Below are 16,241 nucleotides of genomic sequence, written 5' to 3' on the forward strand. Positions count from 1 at the left end.
AAGGTTGAGGATCTTCCTAGGCTGTTTGGGGAACGGAATTAAAGATTTCATTCAATGCACCGAGCACAGACATCCCAGCAAGCTGCGGCTTTATGTTGTCTCCAGTGTGCAGCAGCAAGCCCAAGCTGCCTCACAAAGAGAACTTGTTTCCCCCACCACCACCTCACTGCCAGCTCTGCAGGTTTCGGGCCATCACCTTTGAACGCTTATCAGAGCTGAAATGGACTGTGAACTCCGGGGAAAGCTCACCCCAAGGCTGTTCATGAGAGTCCCTCACATGCTCCCCACACCTCAGCCAAACAGGCTCATCAGAGATAAATAGAGCTTTATGAGGGCAAGACACTATATACTGGTTTATAGTCCCAGGGAACAGGTTACAAGCTCAGCAACTGTAAAAAAAAAAAATATCCCTCATCATTCCTCTATCTGACTCAGCAAGGATCTCTCTTACAGTTAGTGATAAGGTGATTCCACCTACTCTCATACCGCTTGCACTGCCTCTTTGCACACAAGCTCTGAGCACGTTACAGCCACCGCTGCAGTCTGCTAGCTCAGTCTCGTATCTGCGATAAAAAAAAAAAAAAAAAAAAGTATTACTTACAAAGAACACCTTGTCCAGTAGCAGTTGGACACAATCGAAGTTTAACGGGTCCCTGCAGCTGTAGCGTGCTGTGGTTTTGATGCTGTTGGAGTGGGAGAAGCTGTCCCCTCCTGCAATACGCAAGCAGCTCTGTTTCAGGCTCCCTCATCCACAGCTCTCGAAGAAGTTTGAGAAGCGAGTCAGACTCCCTGTTATAGCCAGTCTTCTCCAGCTGTTTTAACTCCATGACGGCCCATCAAAGCTGCCTCGACCCATGCCAGTAAAGGATCTGGCCCACTTATTTACATGCATGACTCTATGGTGCAGCTGGCAGCTGTGAAAGGGCTTATTTGGAAGGCAGCAAGGCTGGGATCAACATCACTTAAGCGATAATCTGCTAATCAGAGCTTCTTCTGTTGAAGTAATGCTCCCATCTAGTCATTCCATGCTGGCAGTTTTCTTCTGCAAAGCTTGCCAAATTGTTTCAGCCCCAGGCAGTTTCAGAGGGGTTTTTCTTGCTCACCTCTGAACTGGAGTTTGCTCTTGGTTCTGACCATGTGTTGGATGGCAACACAAAAAAAGGACAATTTGATTCAAGACCAGACATCCAGTCTATCACGCACGTAGCAGGGGAGGGGGAGAGGGACAAATGACTTTTAAACAGAGTAAAAAAAGACCGTGTGCATATGGAGAAAAGTATGCAGGCTCAAGATACTCACTTTGGGTTGAGACACTCACCTTAGGGTGGGAATGAGATTGTTCAGTGATGTGCAGAAATCACTGAAATAGCTAAACTGTGATAAGCAGCAGGCAGGGTAACTACATGTGAAATCTAGTGTCTAAACTCTCAATTTACATTGCTATTTTGAAAGATGGATCTGGTAAATCAAAGAAGATCCTCCTTAGGAAGGAAGAAAAAGAGAACAAGCCAGAAGAGGCATCATTTGCTGCTCTGCAAAGAAAATAAAGGTATGGTGAATGACCTGAAAGGCAAATCAGTTGCTGGCATGGGCAAAACCTCACCTGGTAAAGAGATGAGTTGCAATACTCACCCTGTTCCTTCTTATCCTCACCTACCCATCAGTTCCTCCCTAGAGCAGAGGGGTGAAGAAGTAGAGCAGACAGTGTTGAATGCTGATGACTTCTACCCAGTGTAGAGACTGTGGGATTGACACAAGATGGTGGAGTTCGACCTGCATTTCCCACTCCTACCCCTGCTCCAGAGCCCAGACTCTGATCTCCATCCTGCCCATGTCCACCCAGGCTCACAACATCAGCTCGGGTCAGAACTACAGCAAGAAGAGCAATGGGAGGAGAGTAAAAGAAGAGCCCAGGATGCTTTGCAGAGCTTATCTGTCTCACCTGCTCATCAGAAATTCAACAAAGGTTGGCATTTTCAGGGCTGCCTAGAAGGAGAGAGGCTGGGAGACAGTCATACATATCCCCTTGTCATTCCAAAAACGCAACTAAATGGAGGCCATGACCCACCTGCATGCCTTCAGTCCTGTTTCACAGAAGTGCTCACAAAAGCTCAAAAAGAACTGAATCAAACCAACTTCATAATGAAAAATAAGAGTACTGCTTTGTTTCAGCTGAAAGTTACTGCCTGAAGATACTGGCTACTGTGTCTGTGGTGGTTTCTTTGCTAGTCCAACTGTTATTCACCTGGCCTGCTTAAGATAGAAAATGCCTCTGGATCTGACTGTTGTCAGATGAGTTCTCTTCTTCACCTCCAACATTCATTTGTCTGCCTTAAACCAAGCCCTCAACCCCACATGCCTCATCTCCTTCTTCTCCCAAACCAGCGTTTCAGCCCTGTGATTCTCCTACTGCTACACTTTCTACATCTTCTCATGCAGGTCACCCAACCCCATGGAGACAACTCACTCCCAGCTACCCAGACCAGAACCTCAAGGCATGACCCAGAAAACCTCCTTTCTCACCACTTCAGCTGCCAGTGGCTGTATGCACCACCTCCCAAGTCTGCTCACTTTCCACATACGTGTGCAGACACATTTCCATTTCCATTTCCATATACAGATAGAGGTACCCTGTTGACTGGAAATACTCAAGGTCTTGGGCATACCTTTCAAATTGGAAGGAGTTATCACTGAGAACAAAGGTGATAGGTCGAGGTCAACATGGATGCTTCATCCCATGAATCGCAGGTTCATCAGACTTTTGTCCCATGGCATAGTCCTCTGAAATACAGCACATAAATCTTTTAGCATTTTTGTAGTCCCTGGATACTAGCTCAGAAATGGACACAGTCCTGAAAGAAGACAGACATGGCTGTTATAGCACCTTGAAAACCATTACCACTGAGTGTTAGAAGAGGTGTATGGTCTCTTTAGTCCATCCCTACTACAGATCAGAAATGGTCCTGCGTACTCTTACCTAGAGAGATAAAAAGCCTTTGCAGAGAAAAGTAAGCTACTTTTTAAATTTATTTTTAGACTTCTCCTATATATAAAAACCTTTTTTTGACCAAGATTAATATTTTTGCTCAGGTTGACTTCCTATCACATGGAGGCAGGGAAGCGGGGTTTAGAAGGAACTGAAACAAAACAGAAAAGAAAACTCCTGAAAATCAAAATATTGTTCTAGGAAGTGTTTTAACAGTTTAGACTCTCACCTCCAGTTCTTCATGAGGATTCACTGGTTGTTCACTCAGGATGTGTTTTCCTTGTCCTGTCACTCACTTGCAGGTCCGTCCTGTTCCTTGAGTGCTAAATGCTGATGGAGAAAGTGAGAGCAAGGACCAACAAGCAAATGACAGCTTAGAAAAAAAGGGAGCTGCTTTTCCCACATTTTTGGTGATTAACAAGTTGTTGATGCTGTGTTTCAAGGAAAGGACAGTGAGGACATAATCTGCCGTCCCTGGAAGCCTTAATACCAAAATGGATTAGCTTTCTGGAGAATAACTCCCAAGGAAACCCCACTTTGAAGGCTAGGAGTAGTGGTGGATGAAAGGTTGTGAGTGGAGCAGTAGGAGAGAGCAGGACAGAGACCCACTTAGGTCTAACAGCCTACCCATCCTGATATTCAGATGCATTCCTTTCTGCTTGACAGAAGAAGCCCAAAACTTGTCTCACTTCATCCAACTGCACCGTTCACATTGGTGATAATGATGGGCAGATGCACGCTTGGTCTGGTGCGAGGCCAGATATCACATCTGCAGCGGAAACAGATAGATAAAAAAACAACCCCCTTCTTCGGTTTAGCAAATTGGGTCTCTGTTTGGTCTGGAAGCTACTGAGTGAGAACATCTCTAATAGTGTTTTCAATGTATTGTGGCACCTCTTAGGTGTCACTGTTCTTGAGTGTCTCCACAAACTCATCTCTGACAGCTCCCTCTACTCCACCTCTTTTCTCACACCTCCTTACTGATGGTGTAAAAGCCACTGTCCCCCTGCAAGGAGACTTCAACTAAGCCACTGGTTTTCGGGCTGAACATTCAGCCTTGCCCTTCCTTTCCCACGAGACAGATCTTCAGGCAAGGCTATCCAAGGCATAAGGAGCAAGAACTTTGAAGCAGGATAGTCTCATCCAGGTCACAGAGGTGTTTGATGGCAAGGGTGACCTCCACTGGCCATACCTAGACAGGCTGTTCACTATGGCAACACTGTACCACAGCTAAACTGAGGCACCAAGAACTAAACCATGGAGAGGCTCATGACTTACCCTCAGGACCCTCATATGTATTTTCATTTTGCTTTGACAGAGATTTTCACCTTGGATTTTGTCCATAAGACCCAGAGCAGCTGTTTCCCTTAAAAGCCAACAAAGAAGCCATCACACATTGCTTTCACTGTCATCTCAGCCAACAGTTACAACTTCAGCCTTGTGCATAGAGTGTCAGGCCTGAAGTATCGGGCCTTCTTTTTACTCCTCTTCTCTGCTCACATTAAAAGAAAGTGGTGACATCAAAACTCTCTTCTTTGCAACACATATAAAGCATACAGAGAATATGGACAGAAATCCATGATGGCCATTTGGCCCAATGTACAAACCTGACGTGGCCAACAGTCCTTCTTGTATATTTTGGCCTTGACTTTGTATAAAAAACATGAAGGATAGCCAAGTGGAATCAGGGCAGGAAAGGCCATCTCACTCTCTGTGACACTCGGTCATTGGACCAGCTTCTTACACAACAAGGAATTTTTGCAGCGTGTCAGAATTTTCCCTCCCCAATCAATGGCTTCAGCTGACGTAAGCCATGATGTTTCACTGAACCTGAGTGACCCAGGAGTGAAAGAACAGGAGGGTTTTTTATCCAGGATGGGATTTCAGCTCCTACAGAAAGGAAGTGGTCACCCAGCTGGGAAGAAAATAACCCAGGGAGAGGAGAGGTTTATTATTAGGTTGTGTAAAATTTAGCTACAATATAGAGCCAATTCCCAATAGCAATCATTTCTGGCTAAAACCTTAGCCAGTTTAAACTGATTATGCTTTTTTTTTTGGATGCTGTTTTACATCAGTAGAAGGATCTAAATATTTGGAGAGGCTTGCTGTAAGATGTTGGAGAAATTCATTTCAACCTGTGCCATCCCCAAGGGTCTCCTTAAAATAGCAACATTACAAAGGCTTCTTTTAGTGCCTCATTCCTTCTTGGTTCATTATATACACGTTCATGGATACAGTCTGAAAGAAAAACAAAACAAAACTTAGATGTCCAAATTACCTTTGCCTTCATAGGAATATAAGCCTGGGACAGATCTGCTAAGGAGAATGAAGTCCTCCAGTGGGAAGACTTCCAAGCAGGGACCTCACACACTCACATGCATCATCCCGAAAAAAAGCAGGCATCTGGACATGCAGAATAGTTGATCTCACCCTCAAAAGTCTGTAGGGAGAGAAAGGATACTCTTGCAACCAGGGCAGAGAGAGTGCACAGTGTTTGGGGGTGATGGGAGATGACAAAAGCATTTTCCTGGAGCACCTGCTCAAAAATAAACTACAGCAGTAGAGCTGTTCCTTGTCTGACCTTGCATAAATCACAATTTCCAAGGATGGTAAGGCCTAAAACTACAGGCCCTGATTCTCTGCACCTCGCAAGTCAGACAGGGACCCTTTTTAGGAGGAAAGAACTGGACAGGTTGTTTTGGAGTCATGTGAATGGTGAAGATTCTTACATGTCCACCTTTGGTACTGGGAGTCCTGGACATGATTCTCTGTGACTTTAGAGGACATCGTTATCAACCACACCTACAGTCCTGCTCCTCAGCTCTGTCCTGAGTTCCCGCTCTGCCCAGAGGATAGAAAGAAGGTGATGAGCTGAGCAGGGTGGCATCCAAGGAGACCCCTCTTGTGGATTTGAGCTCATTCCCAGCAGTGGCAAAAATCTGCATGAGCGATGCTGAGCTGTTCAGCAAAGCTGAACTTTAATTCTTCTGGCTGCGTCTGAGAGAGGGCTGGGGGTTGTGGGGCAGTACCTTGTCCATCCTCACTTCTGCCTTGCATTGAGTGGTTGGGAGGAGGGTTACAGCTGCCACTCAGGGAAACCCACCTTTAGACTTTGCTGCAGTGCATTTGAGGCTCATCCCTCCAAAGAACAGCTCTAGCCCTTGCACTTCCCAGCCTCCCAGAAGGGAACAGTCAGGGAGAAATGAATCTTGCCCTGACTGCTATACTTGGCAGGGGACTGACTTTGCATCTAGGGAGTCCTGAGGTGTGAGTTTATTTTGCTTGTGGATAAAGGGCATCCAGAAAAACATCTCTCATAGTCTTGGTGGCCATGAGAGTGAGACATGGTCAGAGTCAGATTTCTCCACTGTGCTCCTTGGGCAAGCTTTAAACTGGGAACAATTTCCTTCTTGTGCAGCTCGGTAGTAACTTGTTGTGCAGCTCAGTAGTATCTTGTTGTGCAGCTCAGTAGTATCTCATGCGGTTCAGTAGTATCTGCTTTTAATCATTAAATGATGTGGGGGAAGAAATACCAACCCAGAGGCATCCCTGGCCCAGTCCCACACCCTGCACATGAGGGACTGGATACAGACAGGGGACCAAAGACTGGACGTGTCCATCCCCTAGACCATATCAGTTCCTGGTTTATTTACACCACCTCCTCCTCCTGGTAGCAGCAGGAAGTGGGAGCACTTTAATATATGAGGCTTTCCCCTGCTTCTCCCCTCTCTCCAAGAAAAAAAAAAAAAAAAAAAAAAAAAAACAGCAAAGGAGCTGCAATGGGGCCCCTGAAACTTTGCAGTGGGTTTTTTTTCCCTCCTTCTCAGAATGACTATAGAGCCCTGAGTACATATTTGCTCAGTCCGCCCCATACTTAAACACACACAGATGCTCAGCTCCCCTGGGGACAGGGGCTCCCCCACCCCCAGCCCCCCCCTCAGTCGAGCACAATGGGCAGAAGCAAGCCAGACCCTACGAAATCAACCCTAGCAGAGGTGGAAATACCTGCCCTGAGAGCCCCCAAGGAACCCCCAAGGAACCCCCTTCAAACCAACCCCCCCTCCCTCTTGTTGAGTCCCTCTCCCCAGTAAATATCTTTTTAATCCCCACTGCAAAACCTTGAAAAACAGATTTGGGTTTAGCCTGCAAATGGGGGGAAAGGGGGGGCTATGACTTACTGCTTTTAAATCCCCCACCCTCAGTACCTCCCTCTCCATCGCTCTACCTCCCCCCCCTCCGCCGCCCTGCACTGGAGGCATGTGTCGCCGGAGGGAAGGGGGTGGGACAGGGGTGGGACAGGGGGGTGGGATGAGGTGGGAGGGATGCAGGACTGACCCTGTGCTTCCCAGCCCGTCACAGGCTGGATACGACCAACCAATGGGGTCCCGGCCGTGGGGGTGCTTTTATACCTTCCTCGCTCCCCCCGTAGTCGGGGAGATCCGCTGAGGCTGGCAGGGAGAGGCAAAGAGTTTGTAAGGAGGAGGAGGAAAAGATTGCATCAAGAGCAGAACCTTCCCCCCCGCCCCCCCCCCCGCCCTCTAACAGGAAGCCCTACTCTACCTTAGCCCTGGAAAGAGCCCCTTTTCATAAAATTAGCTGAAGGCACCTATTCACAGCCATGGGGCTGTGAAAGAAAAAAAAAAAAAAAAAAAAAAGGGCAAGCTAAAAAACGACCGTAGAGTTTTGCTTTTTCTCTCTCCTTTTTTTTTTTTTTCTTCGCTCCAAAAAATAAAACAGAAACGCACACAGCTCCACTCTGCGAAAACTTGATGTTTTTACCGTCTGCTCTCTGATAGATCTAGAGAGGAGGTTGGCTGCTTTTTTTTTTTTTTCTTTTCCCCTCCTTGCCGCCGTTCAGCTGCTTCTAAATATCCGCTGCTTCTGCAAGGAAAGAAAAAACAAAAACAAAAGAAAAAGAAAAAAAAAAAAACAAAAACAAAACAAAACACCACTTGATTTCCAAAGGTCCCCCAGTGAGTCAGCCCTGAGCAGAGCCGTGTGTCTGCCTCTCTGTGTGTTTGCCCGCGTGTTGCATCCTTGTCATGATTTCTAACCCCCTCCCCTCCTCGGTTCTCCTCCCACGTAGAAAAAATGATAAGGGGCTGGATGGCTGCTGGAGCCTGCTTTGGGCTCTTAAATAAATCCCCCAACAGCTTGGCTTGGGGGGGAGTGGGGGGGATTTTTGTGTTTTAATTTTTTTAAAATATTTTTTTTTTTCCTTGTGGTTTTATGAATGAAACCGCCCGACTGAGCTGGGAGTAACATCCCTGCCCAGCAACTGGGAAAAACTGGTGAAATCTAGGCGGCGAGGGAGAGGAGGGAAAGCGGCGGTGCGATGGGCTCCGGGCGGCAGCGGCTCCCCCGGGGGCGCTCGGCGGGGGCTCAGCCCCGGGGGGGGCGGGGGGCAGCGCAACTCCCCCCTCCCCGGGAGGTCCTAAACGAGCCCCTGGAGGCTGCAGACTCCCCTCTCCGGCTTTCGGGAGACTCCTCCTGGGCACAGGACGGAGGACACCGTGCCCAAGCGGGTGCGCGAGTGGAAAAAAAATAATAATAATAAATAATAATTAAAAAAATAATAATAATAAAAAACCCACGAGGATTTCAGAACGTTTCGCGGAGTAAGTGAAAAGCGGTTTTGCCGTGGGGGGGAAAAAAAAATTTAAAAATCTAAAATAAACTCCTTAAAGGGGGTGGCGCGGGAGGGGGTAGGGGAGCGATCTCAGCCCCACGCTTTCATGCCGTACTCAATCGGCTTTTTGAAACTGCTGATCCTTTGAGACAGAAAGGGAGAGAGAAGGAAAAAATCCCGATTTGTAACTAAAACACGCTGTAACCTGGAAGGCTGGCAGAATAAACCTATTGTGGAGCTGAAACGCGCCGGGATATACAAGCAAAAATCCCCCAGAGTACCACTGTTTGCGAAAAGGTAATTGCTAAGTGAAAATATTTCCAAGTTTTCGCTTTTTTTAACTTTCGTCTTTGCGATTTGTTTGCATGCCGAAAAGAGAAGACGGGGGGGGGGGGGGGGGAGCTTTTTTTTTTTTTTTCCTCCCCAAACCCCTCTGAAACCTAAAAGATAAAATTACTGGATCTAAAAATAAAGCCGTGGTTAAAAGCCTCCCCCACCCTCTCCAATCTCCCACCCCTTCCACCCCTCTCTCGCCTTCTCCCTCCCTCCCGCTCTCTCTCTCCCTCTTTCTGTGTGTTTGCGTTTGACAAAGAAATTATTTGAACTTCCCACTGCCTCATAAAAAGGAAACAGAAGAGCAGTTTTGACATATGGATGTGATTTTTTCTGCTCTGAGACAGATGCACATGGAAAACAAACAGCACCAAGGGCTGCAGCTCTGAAGGGAGCAAAGTTGCTCCGCTTCACATGGGCTCCTCGGCTGCATTTAGGGAGCTGCCCCGATCTCCAGCCATGAGAAAACGAAGCAAAAGACCGGGGTTTCTTGTCATGTGCCTTTCTGGCTAAAACTGTGGAAACAAACAATCAAACAAACACAAATTCAGGAGGGGGGGGGGGGGGGGGGGGGCGGGAGGGAAGGAGAAGGAGAAATCATCTGCAACCGGAGCGCTGGAAGACCTCGTCCTCCTACTTCCCTGAGCGAGCTTGGATGCTGGAAGAAGCCTCTTGGATATGGGATCATATCTGGTTTATCACAGTCTGGGTTTGATCCTCTGCTGCTCCGTACTGAGTTCAGTCTACGCTCTGGTGAGTCCCTCAATTTTTTTTCTCTTCGCATTCTTGAACTATCCGCACGGCTATTTCCTTGATGAGTAATTTACTGTATCAAGGATTTAGAGCAGTTTTTGGTGGGTTTGTTGGTTGGTTTTGGGTTGGGTTTTTTTGTTTTTTTTTTTTTTTTTTTTTTGCAGCCCAGTGGCTTATTTCGCTGGCAGATAGTGTGTGCAGTTGGTCTCAGAGTTGCTGCACCAGATAAAATTAAAATGTCTGTACTTCCCAAAAAGTTTGAATCACTTTTAAACCCCTCCAGACAGCAACGTGTACAGTTTGACAGGGGTCTGGGGGAAGCATTTGGGGAATAATTTAAGACGCCTATGAATGAAGGGCAACTTTTCATTTTCTTTTTCTGTTTTTTATCCACCTCCCTCCGCAAGACGGCAGATTTAATTTTAATTTAATCTTCTTAATCTGCAAATCTGTTTAATCTCAGCCAAACAGTGCCTTCTTTTGGGGATTAAATTTGGAGAGGACCTCAGAGTGCAGGGCTTGCAGACAGTTTATACTCAGGAGCATGAAAGTAGTATTAACCCTTTGCTTCCTGGCGCTGTTTTCACCTGTTCCTGCACATACCGAGGCAGAATATCTTCACAGAGGTAGTAAAAAAGACCTAATGTCTGTCAAAACTGCCTTGATGGTGGTGATGGGGAATGGGATAAAATCTACAGATCCCCCACTGCAGCCCCAAGTGGTTTTCAAAGCCCTTCTGCAGAAGTGAAGGGAAATGTCATAGAATCAGCCATCAGGTATTAACCCACCGATGGGCATGCTGCTTTGCCATGTGCTTTCCTTACTGTCTCCATCCCTGGAATCACCACTACTGCTTCCATTTCTCAGTGCCTTCCAGCATAGGAAGGGGCACGACCACCACCTAAAGCAGTGGCTGCTTTTCATGAGGGATGGAGATGTGTTTGAAAGGGAGCGGGCTCACCCTGACCATGGCTCCAGCCAGGTCCTCCCTGACCCTCCAGGAGCCATCACTGTGGGCCCTGTCCCCTCGGTTTGATAGGGACAGTTTGGGACCTTGTGCAGGGCTGGTAGGGGGGTATTTCCCCCACACATCCTGCATTGTGCTGAAGGGAAACATCTCATCAATAAATGAGAAGAAATAGCCCCTCAGACAACAAGCATTGTTGCAGTCCATCCCTGTCTTGCTTTATCTCTAAGCACAAATAAACCTTTTGAAACCCAAAGAAAATTGGGGAAACTGGGAGGATCGTTTGTAGATTTGTTGAGGTTTTAGTGACAGTTGAAGTTTCTGCCCTGTTCTGGGGTTGGATTAGCATCTGTGTGACCACGTCTGACTTTGGGGCCGTATCATGACAGTGTAGGTCCTGTAGCACCTGTTACCCCTCACCTCCACAGCCTGCTGAAGTCAGCACCAAAATTCCTGCTAGCTTTGGTGTCTCTGTTGGTACTGGTGAAAATCAGGTTCATGAAACAGCCAGATTGGAGCTCGGCAAACTTCAGGACCCAGAAAAGACAGGCAAGGCTGCAGAGTGCATCTCCAGTCCCCATTCCCAGTTTAGTCCCCTCTCCCAGTACATCCCAGTACCTCCAGAAGATGCAGAGGACCAGCCAGTGAACTGTCTCATGTTCCATCAGCTGTGTCATGTTCCCAGTGGGTATTTTATTTTTGATACCCCCATCACAACGACCGTTTTCCGGTCACAAGCGATTTGCTCAGCAGCACTGGTAGATGACAGGGGCTCATGGCTGGAGCAGCTGAGCGTGCCCCATGCACTGGCCCAGGGCGAGCTGAACCTGGACATGAAGCAGGAATAGCTCTGCCAGAATCACAGAGGGGCAAGAAAGCAGGGAAATTTCCTGGAGAGGGTTAGGTGAGGGATGCACAAGAGTATTTGCTCTGTTGCGTTTCCAAAAGCCTGATCCCTCCCTGTACTGATTTAGGGTCCTGCCACTAGAAACCCCACTTGGTTTAATTAGGCCCAGGCTGAGGTGCACTTCCCTTGCTTTTCAAACCCACAGACAGCTGAAGGAGTTGCCAGAAGGTTTGAAAAGTTGTCATGACAATTTAGGAGCTGCAAAGATGTTGTGTGTCCCTTCTGACATCCACTTAGGCAGAATAAGAAGGTCAGCCCTATGTCAACCCACTGTACAACAACTTGCTCAGCAGGGAACAATTTGCAGGGTGCCTAAAGCCTGATTTTTGTTGTTGTTGTCTCTTTCCCAAACTAACTTGATTTTTAAATGAACTTTGCAAATACAGAATGGTATTGACTGCATGTTTCAGCACGGTGGTATCTTGGTAGCTACGCTATAAGAAGGGATATATATACACTTGATATTTGGCTAGCGGGTCTGAGTGTGTTTTATGTGTTCCCATCAATAGAAGTCACCAAGTGCCTCTCTCCTAGAAGCAAGAAGCAAAATTCAATGAGAGTAGCTACAGAAGGATGGGGCTGTAAGGACTTAATTTAGAGACAAGCTCTGTGGCAGCTTTAGGTTAAACTAGAAGTGGTACCTGATCTTTCCCTTCCCCGGCAGAGCAAAGCAAAGCTCTGTTGTGAGGTTTGAGTCAGGAGGATTCCCACAGACTGAGGCAACCAACTGCTCAGAGCTTCAGGGCACAATTCATCTGTCTGAGGCTGGAAGACTTGAGTCTTGAGAGCTGTGGCCCGAATTGCTGGCCTCTTTGCAGCTAGGTCACTTTTCATCTGAGAGTTGGTGATGCCAAGGTCGGGCAGAGCACGATGCATTCTAAATCTGAAGCTGTTGCTCAGGTTATTCCTTTTGTCAGCCAGCAAAGATGATACTAAAGGCACTTTTTGAAGCAAGAGTGCTGAAGTAAGGATGGGAAATGGTTTCTTGAATTGCCCGTGGCACTGGTACATCATGGGGCAGGATGCTGGCAGCTGAATTGCTTCTCCACAGCACACTGACTGCGTGTCCCTGCATTAACTGTAAACCAGGGTGGGAAATTCAGCACACAGAAGATTGCTGTGGGAGTGAGTCCTCTCAGAGTTAAAACTGTCTGTGCAGAAATCATGGTCCCCCCATGAGCCTGCAGCCATGCAAAATCGATAGCAAGATCAGCATCCCTGCCCTGAGCTTTTGAGGGGGAGCCGAGAGGGACAGACGGCTGTCTTTGATGCGGGGTAAAGTCCTGGGTGAAGCTCTGTTGTCCTCCAAACCCCTGGCAATCCAGAGAAGTTGTCCCCCAGCATTTCCCTCAGAATATTCCTGATTAACACCGGCTTAAACAGCGAAGGGAATTTTGCTTGTTGGCTGAGAACTTTGTGCCTGAAATCTGTCAGGGTGAGGGGGTAAATTTGTGTTAATTCCACTATTTGGTCCAAGAGCCAGGGAAGTAAGAGTGGTCTGAGACAGATAACCCTGCAGACATGGGTTTGAAAAGATGTGTGCAAAAGGAGCTTTAAAAGTAGGGTCCAACATCAGCAGAGCATGGGAGACGTTAAGATGTAGGCGCTATGGTTTTATCATAGAGCTCCTTGCAGAAAAACCTCCCCATGTTCCACTCCCAGATGAAAGCCTCGTGGTTTGCTCTGCTAGCCCCTTCGGTTTTCACTTTCTCGGCTTCTCTTGCCTGTCTCAGCCTCACAGCTCCCAACCAGTTGTCACTGGAGGAGATATTCTGCATCATCATAATAATAATAATTAGAAGAAGAAGCCACCAGCCTTCTGCAGGGCTTTGGATCAGAATAGCTCTATTTTGGGAAACGGGTATCATCCGGCTGCAGTTGGCTGAGCTCAACACGATGCAGGGAAGCAGGTCCATGTGGGGTATGAAATGGGTAGCAAAAAGGACCCCCACTTGACTGTGGAGGTCTTGACTTTCAGCAGTGCTCAGCGCGTTGCAGGAGGTGCTGCACACGAGGGAGATGCGTTTTGGCAGCAGAACGGTCTCGACCCCTTTCTGTTTGCTGCAGCCTGACATTCCCCAGCCCTGGCCCCACTCAGGCTGCTTGGGCAATGCTGAAGCTTCCCTCTGGTTTTGCAGAAGAGCTGTAGCACTCCCCCAGAAATTCAAGGGGTGTCAGGAGGGAATTTGGAGCCCTTTCTTTGTAGGCATAACACAAAACAGGGACAAGCTTGGCCAGGTCAGCTGCAGAAATGTCCCAGTCCCTATTTCCAAGGCAGCTGCATCCAGACCAGCATTGGTGTTGATCTGTGGTAGGAAGGTCTGGTATAAATCAGAAAGTTCACACTAGAGCGATACACAGGTTGCCAACTAGCCGAGATCCCGGTGCTCAGGCAGCAAAGCAGCTGGGTTAAGGAGGTGCTGGTCGGGGTTTTGCTCTTTGACTTGTTTCTTGTTGTTCCTCTGATCAGACCCACATCTTCATAGATCAGGAAGGGGGAAAGATTTGAATTTGCATAATTTATAGCTGGAAGGGAAAGATAATCATATTCTGCCACAGAATATAGCCCATAATAAAAAGAATAATAATAATAAAATAATCCTATATAGAGGTCCTGCAAATCCCGACTAGCTGTCTAACTTCATTAAATAAAGACAGGCTCCAAGTGCAGGGAAACAATGTCTGAAATGTTCTTTTCTCCGCACACACTTGGGAGCGTGCCCATCCCTGCCCCGTGTATTTATGAAAGATACGATTTTTGTTTTCGTACTTTGGGATTAGCAGATATCCCTGGACTATAAAATACTCAACCGCAAAATATAAAGCAAACAAGTCTCCACGTCAGGGTAATGCATGGGCTGTGATTTCATCCCATGCAAGCCAAAAAAAGTTCAGCTGCCCGGTGGCAAGTCTGACATGAGCAAGCTGGGTTTGGTGTGAGCTCCTCGCATGGGGAAGAGGAAAAGCAACAGGGCAACTGTGGACAGAGTGGGGTCAAGGCTGGAGGAAATGAAATCTGAGGTGTGCCTTTCAGGTCCAGGCAGTTGTTGTTTGGTTTCTGGCCTCCTAGAAATAGCCCCGGAGCGGTGCTTTGAGATCAGTGGGATTATGCCGGCTAGAGAGATGTGTCTGCAGCCCCTGTGAGGGGTAGCCCCAGCCCAGACAGCTGATGGCTGGGCCACTGCGACCCTGCACTCCCATGTCCCTTTGAAAAACGATGCTGAGAGACTGCGAGTCATCCCACAGCTGTGTGCCTTGTATAGTCTCTCTTCCTGGGCTGAGTGTACTGATAAGGGACTTTCCTAGGGTGTAAAGATTCTGGCTGGAGGATTTCCCTCTGCTTGGGAAATGCACCGCTCAGCCCCTTGGTTAAATTCAGTTGAAATCAGTCCCTGGTTTGCAAAGTTATTTGGGTCACACACTCATCGCACTGAAATCCCTAAATCGCAGCTATTACCAGGCAGCCTCCAACCAAGCAGCATGAGGTGAGGTGGTGAAGCACTAAGACACAGGGATGGGGAAATCCTGCTCCCTGGAGCCAGTGGCAGAGCTATGGCTCCAGCTAAACCATGCAGTCCTTGAATTTTCTTTGTGCCTAAAGATGAAGAGGAGGGAATAGCAGAGCCAGACTACAGAGATGCCTCCAACTTAAACCCCTTCTGGGAACTGGCCCTCATTGCTGCCAAGCAGCTCCATCCTCATCCCACATCACTGGGAGAGGGCAATGAAGTCCAGTGTGTATTTAGGTACTCACTAGACTGTGGATCTGGGCTTGGCTCAACCTTTTGAGCTCTGATCCCTCCAAACCCCCTCACCCTCTGACACTGTCTGGATCAAAGGCAGAAGCCAGCAGGGATTCCCCACCCTTTTGGATGGGCTGTTTCTCTACAAAAGGGCAAGCATAGAGGGGTTTCTCTGTCTGCTCAGCTCCTGCTGTAAGTGAAATTTTAGTGTCTCTCAATTAGTAACCATTACAACAACAACAACAACAACAGCAAAAAAAAAAAGCAGCATTCCTTAGGGCAAGCCCTGACCGAAAGGAAGAACTCAACAGGATCAGCCTGTGTTAAAGATTAGACCATATCAAAACATATTTTGCCTTGTCGTGGAGAATTTGCTTTCTCCCTCTGCATCCACTTGGCTGTTACAATATCATTTGACTATCACCTCGACCCATAACACCTCAGACTTCAGCTGGCCTTGCAAGAGCTGCTGTTCTAAAGATGATCTTTGTGTTGCACCTTTCGTAATGTGGCAATAAACAAATTGCCCTTGGGACTGAAACTCAGCCAGCAGAATACCTGCTGGGTCGGACTGAGGTTCACTGTCTTGTGTCGTGGGAAGTAAACACCCAAACTCATGCTTGATGTATCTGGCTTGGAATTAATCCCTTTATTTCCACTGAGGCCAGAGTGACCCTTGCCAGTGATCAGAGGAGCTCTGTGGTTTAGGCTTTTCCTTTCTCTTCGGAGACTCAGCTTTGACTGACTTCCAGAAACCCAATTTTCAAGAAAGGAAAATTTTGGACTAATGACATCGTCTTAACAGATCATACTTTGATCCTCCTGTAACACGAGTCCCTCTGACAGCATTCAGGTGATGGTTTGGTTGTTGAAATCTTCTGCAAAGCTGGCCTGTCTTTCTATCCACGAGTTTTTCCCTTTAC

At 47.5% G+C, this 16,241-nt stretch overlaps 1 protein-coding gene across 2 annotated transcripts in view; it reads left to right on the forward strand.

Annotated features, from left to right (window-relative positions):
- Positions 1-9,387: 9,387 nt before the first annotated feature.
- The window catches only part of PTH1R (parathyroid hormone 1 receptor), a 133,841-nt gene continuing 126,987 nt past the window's right edge, over positions 9,388-16,241 (forward strand). The window contains exon 1 of one of the 2 annotated variants that reach the window (XM_074869324.1): positions 9,388-9,701. Coding sequence is in view for 1 of the 2 variants with exons in the window: in XM_074869291.1 (XP_074725392.1) it covers positions 9,627-9,701 (75 nt within the window). In the remaining variant the exon portion in view is untranslated. The remainder of the gene's footprint in view (positions 9,702-16,241) is intronic. The other variant, XM_074869291.1, reaches the window with a different exon arrangement.

The sequence above is a fragment of the Strix uralensis genome, chromosome 1 (genome assembly GCF_047716275.1).
Source record: "Strix uralensis isolate ZFMK-TIS-50842 chromosome 1, bStrUra1, whole genome shotgun sequence".
NCBI lineage: Eukaryota > Metazoa > Chordata > Aves > Strigiformes > Strigidae > Strix > Strix uralensis.